The 19,057-nt window shown below is 45.5% G+C and overlaps 2 protein-coding genes across 2 annotated transcripts; one reads left to right on the forward strand and one right to left on the reverse strand.

The window, feature by feature from the left end:
• Nucleotides 1-3,843: 3,843 nt before the first annotated feature.
• On the reverse strand, nt 3,844-11,863 carry enc1 (ectodermal-neural cortex 1). The gene is made up of 3 exons (XM_030354927.1): nt 11,546-11,863; nt 7,630-9,449; nt 3,844-6,388 (listed from the first exon to the last, which is right to left on the reverse strand). The coding sequence occupies exon 2, from the start codon at nt 9,441-9,443 to the stop codon at nt 7,668-7,670; it is 1,776 nt and encodes a 591-aa protein (XP_030210787.1). The 5' UTR covers nt 9,444-9,449; nt 11,546-11,863; the 3' UTR covers nt 3,844-6,388; nt 7,630-7,667.
• A 936-nt stretch (nt 11,864-12,799) lies between these two features.
• On the forward strand, nt 12,800-18,855 carry hexb (hexosaminidase B (beta polypeptide)). Its single transcript, XM_030353250.1, has 14 exons — nt 12,800-13,124; nt 13,256-13,404; nt 13,821-13,886; nt 14,312-14,358; nt 14,534-14,644; nt 14,755-14,856; nt 14,984-15,116; nt 15,487-15,667; nt 15,905-15,991; nt 16,332-16,404; nt 16,525-16,699; nt 17,194-17,284; nt 17,393-17,497; nt 18,503-18,855. The coding sequence occupies exons 1-14, from the start codon at nt 12,820-12,822 to the stop codon at nt 18,564-18,566; spliced, it is 1,689 nt and encodes a 562-aa protein (XP_030209110.1). The 5' UTR covers nt 12,800-12,819; the 3' UTR covers nt 18,567-18,855.
• The last annotated feature ends 202 nt before the right edge of the window (nt 18,856-19,057 follow it).

The following is a 19,057-nucleotide window of genomic DNA, read 5'->3' on the forward strand; positions in this document are numbered from 1 at the left end:
GTCAGTGTGTTCAGGCCGTGGGTAGCAGCAGGCAGCGCGGTGCGTTTTAACAGAGATAAGGTGTTCCAGCTGCAGCAGTGATAAGCCCAGTAATGAGTCATCGGTATAGAGCCTTACTTTTTAATCCTCTTCCCTCAAAAATATAAACTAGGTTTCTGACCTGACACATAGTCACACTACGTCTACATTTAAGACACATACTCTGCTGCGTTTTAAGTGGGCTTGTGTTATCACAACTATCTTTAAAGTACTTTAACCGAACACTTCTAACATCCTTGGAAAGGTCTTTTATTTTTTGTACCGTAAGGGCTTTTGGCCCCCGTCAAGGTCAAGTACATATTTCTTGCTCCCCAAGACTTGACTTAATTACCATGCTGTACTAACTGTCCTCATTTGATTGAAAATACCTCCGGTGGATGTTTTTCGAGGGGGTAAATCAGCCCGCTACCGCAAAGCAATCCCAAGATCCGTCCCTGGACAGCAGTAAAAGTTAAGGACTGTGTCAGGGGGCGAGGTTAAAGAGACATAAAGATGGAATTAAGAGCTGGGCGCGGGGCGGAAAAACAAGACAAGAGGAAGAGAGGAGTCTTTGTGGTGTGTTTTCAACAGGCTTCTTTCAGACCCCAATTACAACTCATTCATTCTCATTCAAGCCCTGGCACTGGATGCTAGTTTTTTGGGGGGGAGGGGAGGGGCAGGGGGGGAGGGGGGGAGAGAGAGGAATGCTAGGAAGGAATAACAAGACCCATTACGATGGAAGCACCGCTAATGAAGACCTCCAGAAATGCACAGTATTATCAAGTATAAATATAGAACTATTATTTTTATAATTTCACATAACCTCAATAGTTTCAAAACATTTAATGAAGAAGCCTAAATAATAAGCTTAATACAGACGTATCATCTCGAATATGACACAATTTCTCTCACCTATCATTGATCAGAAGAAATGTAAATGAACGAGCAGAATGACTTGTTAGTGGTTCAGCTAAACCCCATTAATCCTATTCTTTAGCACTCTCTTAACTCTCGCTGGCATTCCTGTAGCATGTGCTGGGATTCTCTAGCTTTCTCAGGCATTCCTGTAGCATTGGGCGCATTCTCTAAGCTTTCTTAGCATTCCTGTAACATTTTCTAGCATTCTCTGTCCCTCTTTATTCTGGATGGGTATTTGTTAATTTGTTTTCAACATCTCCCCAGAATGTAAACAAAACATCATATATCAATAAAATATATCAATAAAACACATAGCTCGGGCCAGATATGACCAAAACATTTGACCGTGCTATATATGAATGGATATGAATTGAGTATTTTTCTCTGGCAAATTAGTAATTTATATAAAGTCCTAATCTTATTTTTATGTTTACATTAAAATCATGAATTAAAGCAATGATATTTTTTACTGAACTTTTATGGACACTTGACAACAACATCTGACTCATTTGAGCGTGAGGCTGACATTTTGTGTCTGACCTGTGTGGGCATACAACCGGAACATTCCCAAGAGCGAGGCTTGCGTCTAAAATAAACTCATGAATACTGAGACATGAACACGACATCTCTACCTTATTATATTGTATGTTTCATAAATATTGTTATTCCTTGCCAATCAATGTGTAGCCATATTCACAAGCACAGATGCACGTGCATACAAACACGCATACACGCACACACACCCACACACACACACACACACACACACACACACACACACACACACACACACACACACACACACACACACACACACACACACACACACACACACACACAAACGCATGCACGCACACACAAACACAGAATCACAACCACCCACCCACACAATGCACAAAGACACAAGACCGTGTCTCCAAACAAAAGAAGGTAATGCATTGTCTGGGTGTGTGGGTATGTGTGTGTGTGTGTGTGTGTGTGTGTGTGTGTGTGTGTGTGTGTGTGTGTGTGTGTGTGTGTGTGTGTGTGTGTGTGTGTGTGTGTGTGTGTGTGTGTGTGCGTGCGTGCGTGTGTGCATGCAAATGAGTGGTCTGTCTGAGGCGAGGAGTGCGCGGAAGGCTGAACCCAGGGTTACTTTCCGTGTTGCCAGGCGACTGCGGTGCTAAGGGCTGGTGTTCTCATCACATGTGGGCATGCACATCCACCATGGGAATGCCAACCGAACGCTTTATCATTTCTCTCACCACCTCTAGAGCCGTCCCGGTAGCTCGCCTTCGTTAGGATTCAGCGCCGTGGAGGACGGAGCCTCATTGGTATGTTTGGACGATGCCCGTTTTGCTGTAGACAGGAAGTTCCCCTTCCTGCCGTGATTAATGGGAGTCTGTTCGACCAGGCAGGAACACAGGAGTCTCTGACAGAACACCCCCACGTTACTGCTTAACAGCACCAGCGTTCTCCCTCCCCTCTCCCCTTCCTCAACGGCTCAGGCAGTTAAAAGGGAGTCAGATACGGGAGATAAAGTTTGAGATACAGAACAGATGATAACGTTTTGTAACACGTCGAGTTGTTGTTGTTACGACAGACATGTCAAACAACTGCTATCTTGCCCATTCCCTTGCTAATTGCTTGTTTATCTGACTCTTATCCACGCGGGCTGGGCGGCAAAACCAGTTCAACAGGAGTTTCCCAACTTCCTGTCCCTGACCCCAGCCGTCCTGGGAGGAGGGGGCAGGTCGGGAGGGGTGGGGTCGGCGGGGGACGGGGGATGTAAACAAAGGACAGAGGCGGACTCCTCTGGACGCGTGGAATGTGGCCGGCAGGGGGGGGGGGGGGGGGGGGGGGGGGGGGGGTCTCCGACCCCCGGGGAGAACCAGGGAGCGTCCGCCCCACAGGGGGTCCTCACGACGAAAAGGGGCCGCAACTCGGGGGGGCTGCCTTTCACCGGTTCAAGGCAGCAAGAAGAGGTTGGGGGTGGGAGGGGGAGACGGTAAGCAGCACAGCAAGGAAGGGTGAGGGGATGTTCCACCCCAGCCCCCACGCTTCGGAGATAGAGGTCATAGTTGCCACGGTGACTTGACAGCCAAAGATAAAGCATCCCTCTCTCTCTCTCTGCTCTCTCTCTCTCTCTCTCTCTCTCTCTCTCTCTCTCTCTTTCTCTCTCTCCGCTCCCTCCCTCTCTCTCTCTCTCTCTCTCTGCTCTCTCTCTCTCTCTCTCTCTCTCTCTCTCTCTCTCTCTCTCTCTCTCTCTCTCTCTCTCTTTCTCTCTCTATCTGCTCTCTCTCTCTCTCTCTCTCTCTCTCTCTCTCTCTCTCTCTCTCTCTTTCTCTCTCTCCTCTCCCTCTCTCTCTCTCTCTCTCTCTCTCTCTCTCTCTCTCTCTCTCTCTGCTCTCTCTCTATCTGCTCTCTCTCTCTCTCTCTCTCTCTCTCTCTCTCTCTCTCTCTCTCTCTGCTCTCTCTCTATCTGCTCTCTCTCTCTCTCTCTGGTCTCTCTCTCTCGGCTTGCCTTTGCTTTCACAACAAAGACAATTCAGAGCGATAGATACAACTATTTTAGTCCCCTGCAGGCTACGGAGAACAACAGCGAAGCGGGCGTACGGCTGCGTGCCGCTTTCAGTCCTGCGAGGCGCTCACTCTGAAGCTATTTCAAATATGTAAAGCATGTAATGAGTAAGCATCTATGCAGGATGCATAGAAATACCCTTTGAATGAGCGCACCGGAGTAGGGTTGCGCTATTTGCTAATGTTGTTTAAGAGGGTAGGATGCCTATGCTATGTAAAGCCATACTATGTAAAGCCTGTTACACACCTTATATAATGTGTGCGTTATAAGGAGGGGTTGTGAATATCTTGTACGTAAACTTTTCGACTCGAGTATGAATGCCACGAAAAAAGAGCCAAACACCAGTGTTACAGTCAAGAGGAAAAAACTCTTATGTTTACTATAAGCCATGAATTTCACATTGTGAAAAAAATCCACATGTACAAAACAATGCCATTTTAAAAAAGACAAATAAAATGAAACATTGAAATGATAAAAACATAAAAGTCAATACATATCGACAGGGAATTCTTTCTGGCTTTACATTAGGCTATAATGTAAAGTCAGAATGTGCTCAAAGCTCCAATGATATCCAGTTTAAATGGACACACGATGCAGGTTGAGAAAAGTTCAGAAACAATGAAAAACGCAAAGTCAGCAATGAGTTGTACATTCAAAGGGCCTGCATTGCTGATCGGCTCTAGCACGAAGTTCTGTTCTAGAGGGGAGGAAAAAAAACGTTTGACAAAAAAACCTGATTAAAATGAAAGACACCACTGTTTTGGGTTACATAGAGGTACATACACAACAGCATACTAATGACTGTTAGCAAGTTTTTCTTTTTGATAAAGACATTGTGCATTTGTAGTCATTACAAACTCGCAGGGCGTTTTTTCCTTTTTTGTCTTTGTGCATTAGCAACAACAGCATAGTGGAAAAGTACTATGGCGTCTGCGTTCGTTAGCGTGCCGTCTTCAGAACCGACCCTACTCTACATCAGCCTGGTGATGGATGCATGGGAGCCGGGAGGAAGACTAGGGATTTTGGGGGTGACACCCCGAACCATGTCACAACCGCAGCTCAGCTGTGCTGGTGACAGCTGGGCAAGCCGTGGCATTCCGTACCGTGTTGGGGTTTCTCTGTATACTTATAGGGCTTTGATAGTGGGGTGGCGAGAGACAACACACTAAAACAATTAGCTTGCCTGACGAGTGGTTGTCGAGTCGCAAGAAATTCTGGAGGCCCATGGCGGCTTTGGACTTTGACGACTTTGAACTGTAGTCGGGATCGGAGTAATACACTGATACTAATCATGGAGTATCAGTATGTAAGAAGTATATCAGTATGTAAGAAGTTTGTACTGCATGCCTGAACTCTGGGATGTGGTCCAAGCGGGGGGCAGAGTTTTATCCATTTGTCTAATGTAATGTTCTTTATAATTCAGGAGAACTGGAGACATTTGGTCTGTATCATCTTTGAACGAGAACATGCACCCCAGGGAGACAGAACTGTGCAAAAGACAGACTAATAGTAATACAAAATAATATACAACACACACCCTGGACTGACACGAGGGCAGGCAGAGAGGGAATAAATAGTATCGCTAGTGATCGTCATCACCGTGATATAAATTAAGACTTAAGGAGAAACATTGCAGCAGGTTTAAAAAAGAAAAAAAGCTGATTCATCTCTGGTAAGGTTAAAGTGACGTTATTTATCTCTAGTATGAAAGCAGTTTCTGCCATCATTTAGGGTAAGCATCGCGTGTGTTAAATCCAGGGGTTCACCAAAGACCGCCGGACAGCAGGCCTGTTATCGTAGTTCATCGGTGGTCATGGTATCTCTCAGCGTAAGGAGGGCAGTGGCTCCCTTTGTAGGAAGCCAACGTGTGAATACTGCCCTTGGTGTGCACTAGCTGAGATCATAGCTGTTTTAAGCCGGGGGGGGGGGGGCGATCTGCAAAAACAGCTCAACAGGTCACGACCCAATGACGGTTCCACAATTCTCAAACACCCCTCCAACCAGACCTCTGATCTATCCTCAACATCAGCTGGTGCTGTTGATCAAGAACCCTTGACCTCGTGACCTTTGGTGACAGTAAAACTATGAAAAGAAAAACACCCAGAGGGTGGGAAGACCACAGCCAAGTGTGAGACCCCCAAAGATCAGAGCATACAAGGACCTTTGCTTCGCCAGCGTTTGGGGGAGGGGAGCGATGTGACCACCAAGGTGGTGTAGCGGGGTAGGAAAACGGTACAACAAAGCAGAGTTTTTAAGAGTCCAATAAAAAATAGCGAAGGTTTTCTTGTGCCCTTCATGATTTGGCTGGCCTCCCAAAGCGTGTTCTGGAACGCACCCCACATCACAGCACGTTCACTCTTGGTTTTAATCCCTTCATGATTGAAATAGTACATCCAACATGCAATTGATTACGGTCTCTGAGAAGAGAGTGATTTTGTTTTGTTTCATTTCTTTCTTTTCATTTCATAGAAGAACAAGTTAAGAAAACAGGACACATCCTCACAAGCATTTTCGTGATTCAATGGACACTATGCAGTTTGCATGACTTGAATGTCGAAAGCCCAAGATGCAATATGAAATTTTGATTTTGCATTTCATACAACAAGCAGCGGTTTGTTTGGTTGGTTTGTTTGTGTTGGATTAGTCCCAGATGTTTGGTCAGAAATGGGAAAGGACACACAAATCTATGTTCAATCCTTCCAGGATTAAAAGCACAGTTCTTTGTCATCAATGTCCGCACATTGGAAACATCAAGTTGAAGTCAGGTGTCGGGACGTCGTTTGTTTTTTTGGGGGTATTTTCCGAACAGCAAAGATGAGTCATTGTCGCGCAGGAAGTTTAAGCGTGATCCTTCACAGTTGGAATCCAGTAAATGATGCAAAATGGTGGAATCTGAGAAAAGGAGACAAAAAAAAGACATAAAATAACAAATTACGCATAGAAAACATAATAAATTAATCCAGTACATTTTATATTAGTTAATTTGTTCAATGTGACTTAGATAAGATTGTTTCAGCTATAACTTAACTCATTCACACAATTAAGGTGCAACTTAATGGGAGGTGGCCATAGTCCATGATTGGCTTACTCTTGATTCAGCAAAGAAGAGGAGGAGAAGAGAGCTGGAAATGATATGCTACTCAAAAACACTCCTGGTAGCAGTAGAAATGTACATAATCGATGTATTGTCGTATCGATGGATTTAACCGAGCAACACTGACCATTCCATCATTTAAACATTTCTCTGATGTGCAGGTTTACCAATCTGAATGAATGACAGTTATGGTGGACGCTGGAGTCCTAGATCAGTTGGCTGATCTATCCCCTCACACATGAACAAACAGTAGAACTGAAGGATCACCGGGGATGAAGCATGACTCAGGCAATCCATTTAAAATACAGCAGGCTTTAAAAAGTCCATCAATGCATTGTATACCAGTATGTGTGGCAAAAGGTGATGCAGATTTGATATATATTATCAGTGTGTGTGTGTGTGTGTGTGTGTGTTTGTGTGTGTTGTGGTTGTGAGTGGTTGCCCGTTTTATTTATTCAGGGGGATCAGAAGTCTTCAGATGCACCTCAGCTTCCCTCTCTCAGCTCTGCTGCGTTCTCATCTCACTGATCTGAGGTTTAAGTCTGAACTAGCGGGGTGGGGGGTGAGGGGGGGTGACGTGTGGGTGGGGGTGGTATGTGGGTGGGGGGGGGGGGGGGGGGGGGGTCGGCGGGAGGACCGGAGGTCGCCTGCGCACCGCGAGGAGCCCCCCTCTCATGCGGTGCAGGAACCATAGCCTCTTCAGGAGGAGCCAATTGAGAGAGGATTAGTCTCACCAGGATGCTGTCGGCTGCTAGTTGAAGCCTGTCTTATTGGCTAACTCCCCCACCTCCTCCAGCCTCTAAACATGTATTCCATTTCCGTTGCACTGTCCTTGTGCTTTAGCCCAACGAATACCTCACCAGCATTCACTCGACACCCCACACCGTCCTAGCATCCGTACCCACTACCAGACACTTCTGACTAACGGGATGCACACAATCGATAACATCTTTACATGTACAAAACCCCCCAGACATTTTGGTGCTCAATGTTTCACACGCCCAGCGAAGCGGGACTACAGAGAGTGAGCTCTTCTTACCTCGCGGGAGAGGGGGGCGTCGAGGGGCCCGCGGTTCTTCAGGAGGGGAGGTGCTTCCACGTGCTCACGAAGGCGGTGGGGATGAGCGAGTACGGCACCGTGGTGATGCTGTTCCAGGCGTCCAGCGTGGGGTCGTAGCAGTCCAGGGTCTTGCAGCGCTGCGTGCCGAAGTAGCCGCCCACCACGTACAGTTTGTTGCCCGACGCCACGGCCTGGCAGCTCATGCGCTTGGCCGTGACGTCCCCCACCTTGGTCCACTGGTAGCTGTCGCTGCTGAACTTGTAGGCCGAGCACGCCGAGAACTCGGTGTCGCCGCCCATCACGAAGATCTGGTTGCCCAGGACGGCGGCGGCCGTGTAGCGCCAGGGCTGCGGGCAGGAGGCGGGCACGGTCCAGCGGTTCTCCTGGGGGTCGTAGCACTGCACCTTGGGCAGTTTGTCGTGCGTGACGCTGGTGCCCCCGAACGCAAACAGCTTGAGTTTGACGCTGACCACCGCGGCGTTGCTCACGCCCTCCCTCAGCGGCGCCACCATCGTCCACTTGTTGACCGCCGGGTCGAACTGCTCCACCTGCTTGAGGGACACGGACGGCGAGGCCGGGAGGCAGCCCGTGGCGGCCGTGTGCCCGCCCACCACGTACAGGCAGTGCTTCAGCTCCGCCGAGCCGTGGCCGAAGCGGGCGATCAGCATGGGCGCCGCCTTGGACCACTCCTCCTGCACCGTGTCGTACACCCACACGTCTTTGGACACGCCGTTCTCCGAGCCCCGCCCGCCCGTGATGTACACCTTGCAGCCGATGGCGCAGGCGCTGAACTCCTTCCTGGGGCTCGGGATGTCGGCCTTGGGGATGATCTCTTTGGCTTTCTGGTCCACCAGGTACAGCTTGTCGCACATGAAGGTCTGGCCTCCCAGCAGGAAGAGCGCGTGGCTGGTCTTCCTGGGACGGGCGCACGGGCTGTTGACCACGCCGTCGTTCTGCAGGATCTTCAGCTTGCAGCAGATGGCCTCGTCCACCAGCTCCTTGCTCTTGGTCTGGCTGTTTATCAGTGGCTCGGTGGAGACGTTCTCCATGAGGAAGACGGCGGGGAGAAGGGCCAGACGCACCGTTTTCAGAAGCTCCGGCAAGTGGGGGTGCCTTCCTTGCAGGTCGTAGGTGACCCAGTTAAGCGCGGCCTCGTAAACAAGTTTCTCGTCCTCCGTCTCCAGCTCCTCGTGGGACAAAAGCTGCACAACCATGTCTTTGGGCAGTTGGAGAAACTCCTCCGTCTTGCATATGGCAGGGAAGTTGCTCAGGCACATGCTCCAGGACAGCTCCGAGAGCTTGATGCACTGGTGGGCGTCGGAGAGCAGCAGCATGCCCAGGCAGTTGGTCGGGTGGAGGTTCCTCTCCAGGAACTCGGCGCAGGCGTCGCGGATGTCCTGGAACTCCAGCATGTCGCCGGCCTCCAGCAGGGACTCTGCGTTCTCCTCGTTGATGACCACGCGCGAGGAGTAGGCGTAGTCCAGCAGCAGCTCCAGCACCTCGGGGTGGATGGAGTCGTGGAAGTCCACCTCACTGGCCTGGCTCTCCCTCAGCCCTCCGCTGAACATGGCCTCGAAGTAACGGCTGCAGGCGGCCAGCACGGCGCGGTGGCACGGGAAGGAGCGGCGCCCGGCGTGCAGCATGACGTCGGTGAACAGCTTCTGCTGCCGCAGCGCGTTGAGGTGCATGAGCACGCTGTCGGCGTAGGACGACTTGTGGAACAGGTAGATGTTCATGGAGCCCGTGCTGCCACGCGACTTGCGGTTTTCGTGGACGCACACGGACATTTTCATTGAATCCTGGAAAAACCAAACAAAGGAAGGAGTTTGATTAATGTGATATATTTGCTGGAGTAAAAAGATTTGCATGTACAATACAGGTGTTTAGGGTATCATACATATATATATATATATATATACACACATCAGAGTTGGGAGAAATTGTCTTCCTGTGTACTTCAGGAAGTTTGATTCAAGTTTGTAAGATGCAGCAGGATGAGGTAAATCAGGAAGAACCAAATATCCTTTATTCTTTTCAGTCACCAGGACTTACAAGAAAGACCTGCTCACTAGACCACTTCAAAAAAGGAATTAGTTTGGCCTTATAGCCCTCTTAGCAAGACGGTGGTTGGGGCTTGCCTGCTCTCCATGTCTTCAGCGGTAACTGTCATTGTTCTTGCTCTGAGTGCATTCATGCCGAACTTGTCAGAGATTCCGGGTCTTTAAATCCCATTAAAATGTTTCTATTCAGAGTTTCTAAACACTTTCTATTGAGGAACATCAATAGGCAAACATGTTAAACATGGTCAACATTTAAAAACAGGGAACCACCTTTACATAAACATAATTAACCTTAACCTGATGATTTGACCTGTTACAGCCCCATAACAAACCATTATTGTTTTGCTATGTTGTGTTGATTCCTATCCTGCATTCATATGATTCCCTGCATGATGAGGCCAGCTTTCTACTGCATCGTGATCATTTCATTTGTATATTGGGAGACGTTATTCATCATAATCCTGGTCTTTAGACTCTGGGATCTCAATCAGGCATGTTATTCTGCGTTCCACCTTCTTAATAAAATAACAGCATTGGAAATATTTATCAACAATGCTATAGCCTGTGACCTAATAAGCATAACTATTTCCGAGATGCACTAATCAGGTAATACATGCATAGTCATAATGCTGCTGTCCTAAATAGGCTACACATTATTTTAGTTAAACATTGTACTTAGGGTCATTCAGGTATGACATTCAATGAATCAAAACCGTCTCTGCCCGCAAACACAATTAACAGTTTAAAAGCAATTTAGGGAATTAGAATGGAATTTCACTTAATCTGATTTACCATGTGGTCAGGGCAAGAATAATTATTTTGTGGGGAGAAATCCACACATTTCCACGAGCAAATAGTCTGGTAAATATAATACGATTATATTACCTGAGATAACCTATTAGTGTTATTATAATTATATTAGGACACTTACTACAGAAACGGCTGAATCTATTCAACACAAATTACAATTTGTGAGTAGGCCTGCCTCAGCCCTTAAACTATTTTAAATCCTTGTCTAAGTTCTTGTCTCTTCACTTCACATTCCTCAGGCATTGTCTTGAGTATCACAATAATCATCTAATTGGCCCTCAGTGAAAGATCTAACCACAGGGACGCACGGCAGCATTCACTGTGCGGTAGGCTACACACTGACACACACACACTCCGCCTCTCCATCGGATCGACTAGACGTGTTCTAAATCATTGCCAGGTGTTCATAGTGGACCATGGCTATCACACAGGAAGAGGTGCCAAGGGGAGAGTCTATAAACGAAAGAGCCCCCAAACAAAATGTTGCCGGTCTGGTATAGGGAGAACAAGACCGAATACACTAGGGGGAAATAAATAAGCAATGCAAGGTTGTATTCCCAAACCAGCTGTCAGATCTCTAGGGGTGTAGTTAATTGTGTTAAACCCAACCACCAACGTGGTCATGATCAAACCGGGGACGCTCTAAGAAGCAACACGCTGGTCCACCTGATGGCCTCATGTCTGAGGGTCTGAAGATGTGCTTGAAGAGCATTCTTGGGTGTAATCAGAAAAAGAAAAGAAAAAACGGTGAATCGCACTAACGCCATAGATGATGGTTAAACGACATTAACCCTCAAACGAATATATACACTATTCCTATCGAGTTGACCTAAGCCTTTTATGTGCTATAATGCCTTCTCCATACAGGGATATTTAAAGAGGCCTATAATAAAGGAATATAGATTACAAGTCTTCATTTGGTGAATTAAATAAAACAGCCTAATTGTTAAATGCCCTGCATTCTAATGTAGGATTGGATCAGATCAGTGCCGTGATCCAGGCAACTGGTTGGGTGTGGGAATTACCTCTTTAGGTGAAAGCAGGAGGTCAATTCTGTCCGTCTTCGCCCTCGAACATGCCGCCTCTAGCAGAGCCACGATGCTGGTTCCGACGCTCTTTTGCGCTTGACAATAATCCTGGATTATTTCCGCTACAGTCGCAAAATGAACATTCACAGAGAAACGATAGTAATCGTCTAAATTCGCCTTGACATTTGAGTTTTAGCAATATCTTCTAATTTGCCGATCACAAGTTGGACAGAGAGACAACAGGCTGATGAGGATGACCAGCAGCGGGCTCGTGTGTCGCTGCTCTGAGTGTGAGCGGCTGTGGGCTCCGTGCTGTGGATCAATGGGAGTGTTTACAAAGAGGAGGAGGAGGAGGACCGCCTTCTGAAGCAACCCAGAGGAATTACTGGGGAGGCCGACTTTAGCCTACACATGGTTTGAGTCTATGAGTTAAATTCATACAATATTATTGAACATTCAACAACAACAATAACAACAACAAATTAAATGAAGATTTAACTACAATGTTTCTCATTGTAGGCTAAATTAGTTGCTGAACATTGATAAACGATTAAATTATCCAGCATTTTAAATCATATCGTGGGTCTATCTATTGTAGGCATATTAATTGGAGAGAAGAGGGGGAGGGGTGCTAATTGATGTTGTTGCTCTGTAGCAGCAGGACTAGGCCTATTGTAGTCAAATGGTAAATAATACAAACGTAAAATCAACAGAATAATATGAATATTACAGTGCATGCCTGTATTGTATAGTATTTAATCATATCAATTGGTAAGTGGGGAGTATACTAGGTCTAAAATGACAATAGAGCCACCTAGTGGACAATAGAGTGCGGTTGAGATGTTATACGAAGCTGCTTCGCTCCGCCCTCCAGAAGATTCGAGGCCGGGAGACAATCGGAAATAACCCACTCAACGCCAAATGAGGTCAAAAAATGAGGTCAAATTGTGTCGGAAAACATTGCAAATATTTCAACCAACTTTTAAGAGGGGCATGTCTATGCACATTTGTGATGATACGTTTCGACTCCAGTTTGCGTTCATACAACCGGATAACATATTCTTTCATAAGACATTGCCAGATCAATTCGCAAATGCGTATTATTTTGCAGATTATATTTCTGACAGATTAAATGAAACATTAGAACGCAACGCATATTCGTCTGGTTCACAGGCAAATGTACTGTAGACAACACGGAGTTGTCCATAACGCATCACCAGCAATATTGTCTTCCGCTTTGCTAAGCCCCTCCCACTTTCTAACTACACTGGATGTGCGACAGTCACTCTGGTGTTATTCTAATTTCACATTGGAATGTCATCATGTTAGCTGGGCTGAATTTCGCTACGCTGTTGCTCTCGGTGGCTGTATGTCAGGGATCCCAATACAAGGACATTAATAGTGAAACCGTCAGCGTGGACCAAGGATCCACCTATGGTTCTCTCTGGCCTCTGCCCCAGCAAGTAAGTTTGTCTGAGGTTTCATTTAAACTATCGAGCTCCAGCTTCAGGGTGGTGGACGCCGAGGGATCGTCTGCGGGTCCCAGCTGCAACATTCTCCAGAATGCATACAGAAGGTAAGACTATGCTTTTTATTGTTAATGGTAGTTTTTCATGTGGTTATTTCTCTTTCCACTGTCTGATAAGAACAAAGGGTATTTTTGCAAAAATAGAAGATCCAGATGATATGCCCCACTATAATCTGCAGATATTATGAATACCTGTTTGGCAACGCAAGAAAGACTGGACATTTCAAACGGAAAGCGGCAAGATCAGAGTTGTCAGAACTACAGGTGTCGATCACATCAGGTGATTCGGACTGTGACGGTTACCCAGGAGCGACCTCGGACGAGTCATGTGAGTGACTTCCTTGTTTTTGTGTAATTGCAGGATAAGGATATAGGTTTTCTCACACACACACACACACACACACACACACACACACACACACACACACACACACACACACACACACACACACACACACACACACACACACACACACACACACACACACCTTTTTCACAGGTCCTCTATGGCAAAGTCTCCTGCTGTTTCTGTCATTTTAACATTAGATCGGTTTTATTAATGTCTGTGTCATCCTAGCACCAGCGTGGTCAATGTCTATTTACTGGACTAGTTTTGTCCATACTGGTGCACTCCCATGCACAAATCAAACAGACACATAATTCATTCGATGTGCTACGCCTGTGTTTATCCTACTGTGAAAAGGGCCCATTGTTCATCTTGACAACTGTTTCATCTCTGTTCAGATGAACTGACGGTGGACCAGCCGTATGCAATCCTGAAAGCACCAAAGGTGTGGGGTGCTCTTCGAGGTAGGGATTACTAAACTAGGACTAGGCCTATATGAAGTTGATAATAGCCTGTATACAAATTTATTTATTGACAGATTGCACATATATTTATTGACATCCACTCTTTCAGAGATACTGAGCAAGTATCTCTAGGACCAGCTTCTCAGTGTTTTACCTCCATATTTTATTCTTATTTATGTTTGCATTATCTTTGTCTGATTCTGTACTCTCACTCTCTGCTCTAGGGATACCTGTCTTGTGTTTTTTTCTCATTGTTGTTGCTGCTATCAAGCCTGCATTTCCCTCAGGGGATTAATAAAGGCTTAACTTATCTTAAACCTGACCTCTGGTGTCTATTGGCTTTATACGTTGCCTGCAAAATGACATTGGACTACAAACACGCCTTGTCCTTAAAAACTCACGATGAAGCCAAATGTATTTTACAGGTCTTGAAACGTTCAGCCAGTTGGTGTATGAAGATGAATATGGGGCTGTAAGTCTAATATTTTTAGGTATTTTCTAAAAAGAAAAAAAACAATCCTGCATTGTACTATTTATTTGCCACATGGCCGGTGTAATACATTTATTTTTTGTTTTAAATTAATCATTGAAATGAATGAACCTGTGTGCAGGTGCATTGGTTTTGACTCCCTCTTTATACTTTTCAGAAAAGCATTAACTCTTCAAAAATTGTTGACTTCCCAAGATTTCAACATAGAGGTATCTTACTGGATACCTCTCGCCACTTCTTGCCTATTAAAGTCATCTTGGCTAATCTGGTAGGTCCAATCTCATAATTTTTACAGTCGACTCTATTTCATTTTCATGCTTATTCAATGTTTCAGCTTCTGGGTGTTTTTCTTGATTTTTAAACTTCATACGTTCACAGGAAGCCATGGCCATGAACAAATTCAACGTGTTCCACTGGCACATCGTGGACGACCCGTCATTCCCCTACCTCAGCAGAACCTTCCCCCAGCTCAGCCAGATGGTCAGTGTCGTAATTAAGCACAACAAATTTTCATTTTGGTTCATAAATGTATTTATTTTTTGCACCGGAAAATTCAGCTATGCATGACCGACAGCTTCTACTTATTATTATTTTTTTTTGCGAGCAGGGCGCTTACCACCCGTACACCCACGTGTACACGCCTGGCGATGTGAAGATGATCATCGAGTTTGCCCGGTTAAGGGGCATCCGGGTTGTCCCAGAGTTTGACACGCCGGGACACACGCAGTCCTGGGGCAAAGGTGGGTTTTGAAATCGCTCTTCTTCTCTGTGCTGGTTCTGAATCATGTGACAAATTACTCACCTAAATAAATCGTATCAAGGTTATAAAACAACCAAAATGATCTTTTGGCAGTTCTTGCACCTCAAAGACTTTCGTAAGCACACTTTCGTGCTGCAGTCTCTGCAGATGCAAGATGATGCAATGATTGTGTTGGCTTAGTCAGAAAATCAGGGAAGGCAAGATTTCATTCATTTGTATTTATTTCTCCAGTCGTGTTTCTGATTTCCCGTCTCCATGGAGACCCTAGTGGTCTTGAAACATAGTATGCTGCCCACTTAAATGGCCAAACTTAAAACGCACAACCCCCACACACCGCTTCACCCCACCAGGACAGAAGGACCTGCTGACGCCGTGTTACTCCGGCTCCACTCCCTCTGGCACCTTCGGGCCGGTCAACCCAATCCTGAACACAACCTACGACTTCATGAACCTGCTTTTCAAGGAGATCAGCGAGGTGTTCCCTGACGCCTACGTTCACCTGGGAGGAGACGAGGTGGACTTCAACTGTTGGTAAGAGCTGAGGTTTAGTTCATTCATTCAACGGTAATTAGAAAACGTATCAGGAATGTCTAGTGGTTATAATGTTTGGCCTTCAGCCAAAAGGCTCTGAAAGGTTGTCTGCCTGTAGGGATTCTTGCGCGAGATGTCTAACCCCTACCTTCTCATTAATGAACAGACAGCTTATCTAAACAAAAATTTAAAAAAAAAAAATTAAACTTGCTTTTCTGTATTTTGTCCTCTCCACAGGAAGTCAAACCCAGATATTCAGAAGTGGATGGATGAGCACGGCTTAGGAAAAGACTACGCCAAACTGGAATCATTCTACATCCAAAAGTGAGTGGATGAAAGTAAACAATATGAAGCATTCTCCACAGTGGACTTCTTCAGTGCAGATGTTTGAAGACATCCAATATGTTGTAAAATAGACAGGGGAATTATGTTTTGTTTCATCTAAATGCACCTTGAATCTGTTTATGATGAAACAGATTCTGATTCATTAACCAACCGGTACCAAGGTTGGTTAATAAATCAGCCGGAATGCTCTAACCATAATCTGGATGTGATAACAAGTGAGGTGTTATCATAGGACGTGAACAATGCGTTGCTTCATCAACAACCAACAACGGTGTCTGACCTCCCGATTAACTTCATAATAATAATAAAAATATCGCAGGCTCTTGGGTATCGTCGCCGCAACGAAGAAAGGCTCCATGATATGGCAGGAGGTGTTTGACAACGGCGTGAAGGTACTTGAAGACCCAATTCGACCATATTCTGTGATAAATATGAACGACGTGTTTGAATGTGGATGGAGTCGTTCAGGTGGGCTGCCCGCGCGTACGTTTTGACCGCTCTAACCCCGGCAGCTGCCGGCGGACGCGGTGGTCAACGTGTGGATGGGCAGTGGGCTGCAGGGGGAGATGTTCAACGTGACGGCGGCGGGCTTCACCACCATCCTCTCCGCCCCCTGGTACCTGGACTACATCAGCTACGGACAGGACTGGCAGCGCTACTACAAGGCGGAGCCGCTCGACTTCAAAGGTCCGTGCTCCACCGTGTCCTCCCTGATCGTTTACCTAAAGCGACTCATAATGAGTACATTTGTCAGAAGAGGGAGAAACAACGATATATCGCTGTAGGTACGTGTTCATAGAACCAAGCACTAACAATCGCTAGGTTAACCCATTCCCTGTATACAACAAAGCTAGCTAGGATAAGATGCTACACAACTAAGTACTATTAAAAATAATAATAATAATTGTGCCAGGGCATACGACATGCAATAAATGCATACATTAAGTGGCATGAACGTATGCCTCACGTACTCTACTAGGGTAGCGATGATGGGAACATGGCTGATATTCAATAATTAGTTGTTGTTTTTGTTGGCCAGTCACAGTGCTTGTTTTCTTTTATAGAAAGGCAAAGGGAACATGTTTAAAACTTCCTTAAACAGGCTCATGTACTGTGCACAGGGGGGGAAGGGAATCAGTTGGTTTTGAAGTTCCTCATTTGAATAATGACGTTCTATGCAGGTAGTGATGCCCAGAACAAGCTGGTGATTGGTGGAGAGGCCTGTCTGTGGGGCGAATTTGTGGATTCAACCAATCTGACGCCAAGGCTGTGGTACGCTTAATCCAGACTTCTCCCTGAACCCTAACCGCTGTTTCCAGTGAGCCTGGTTAAGACTGACCTGTGGTACACATGTAATGAGTGTTTGTCGTCTGGCTGCAGGCCTCGCGCCAGTGCTGTGGGGGAGCGTTTGTGGAGCGCCAAAGATGTGACCGACATCAACGATGCCTACAGCCGCCTGTCCAAGCACCGCTGCCGCATGGTGGAGTAAGTGACCTAGTGCTCTTGTGTTTATGTACTTGGTTTTAGGGTCAGAATTGGCAGGGACCTCACTGTTTGGGATTCTGTAAAGATTGTTGATTATTTATTGTTTAATAATATAACTTTTCATTCTCACCGTGAATTGGTCAATTGAAAGGACGTTGACAGAAACGTTGTAACTCTGCAGAACATAAAGTAGTTACTATAGTGTGTTACTAACACAAGAACCCACTGTGTGATAGCTGGTTACTGTTAGTGAAAGGCTATGCCGCATTTGTATAAGTCTGTGTGATGCAACAAGGACATACTGGCACCAGTAGCAGTATGCGCAGCTTCAAATACTTCCGGAGTGGGTCTTTGCTTGAATCTTGTTTTTTTTAAAGGGACACTGTGTAATATTTTAAGTCATTTATTACCTCAAATCAACGTATTCATTCATAAATAAGTCCTCATTGGTGTAAAATTATCTCTGCCAAAAATCTCACTTATCCTCCTGAGCGAAGAATAATTAATATGTAGTTACATAGGACGGGTAAGCTTCATGGAGGCTTCCATGTTCTTTCGGTCTATGTACTGCCGAGAGGGACAAAAAGCACTACGTGGTACAGGAAATGCAAAACGCGTTTTCACTCTGAGCCAGCGGGAATGATGACTGAAATAATTCACTATCATGCTCGAGGAATAATTACTCATACATCATTAGCTTACACTAATGATTCAATGCAGTTTGACATTTTTTGAAATAACGAACCTCATCATCACTTGAATGACTCGATGAGGTAGTATTGGATGTCATGACACAGCTTCTTGGCACATACTGCCCACCGTAGTTTTTGAACAAGCGAGCACTATAAGTTTGAATGCAATATACAATTATACCACTAGATGGGAGTCATTTTTACACAGTGTCCCTTTAAGTTTCTTAATCAGATCTTAGCTGAATTTATGCTTTAATTATCAGACCGTGATCATGACTGACATTTGTTTATGTTTTCTTTTTCTACATACAAGGCGTGGGATCCCTGCGGAGCCTTTGTTTACAAGTTTCTGCCGACATGAGTATAAGGGCAACTGAAGTGTGGGCCTAGAAAAGTGAAGAGTGTACGGACACACACACACAATCATGCGTTTTCTTTGAAGATTTTTGTGAGATTGATCTCTCATGTTAATGCGCTGAACTTTTTTTTTTAACATTCAACCTCACTTCTAAAAGACTTGATTGGATCCTTCTGTAGTTGTAATCTTTTCTACATGATTCCCGATCAAATATTTCCATACTCCCAAGTTCATTTATGCTGGATCAAATTTTTTATATTAATGTTTGTATGATTCCGTATGAATAAAGTTTTCCTTGAAATGGTGAATGGAAAGTGTTTCATTTCACACACCTGTGACTGACTATCAGGGAAGAGCTGCACGAATTAAATCTGATGTGTATGAAACCAGAATAGCTCCGATCACATCAAATATGTCAAATAAGACTTAACCGTGGGATGTGAATGTTATAGCTAAATTAACTCTCATGCAACACACACATCATTATGCATTCATCTGAATCATGTGTAT

The sequence above is a fragment of the Gadus morhua genome, chromosome 4 (assembly GCF_902167405.1).
Source record: "Gadus morhua chromosome 4, gadMor3.0, whole genome shotgun sequence".
Lineage (NCBI taxonomy): Eukaryota > Metazoa > Chordata > Actinopteri > Gadiformes > Gadidae > Gadus > Gadus morhua.

Excerpts from the sequence above, each read along its gene's own strand:
- hexb (XM_030353250.1), top strand. The coding sequence starts at position 12,820 with ATGTGCGACAGTCACTCTGGTGTTATTCTAATTTCACATTGGAATGTC. Across the intron at positions 15,668-15,904 it reads GAGGTGGACTTCAACTGTTG|GAAGTCAAACCCAGATATTC; the intron begins GTAAGAGCTGAG and ends TCCTCTCCACAG. Across the intron at positions 16,405-16,524 it reads TGTTTGACAACGGCGTGAAG|CTGCCGGCGGACGCGGTGGT; the intron begins GTACTTGAAGAC and ends TAACCCCGGCAG.
- enc1 (XM_030354927.1), bottom strand. The coding sequence starts at position 9,443 with ATGAAAATGTCCGTGTGCGTCCACGAAAACCGCAAGTCGCGTGGCAGC.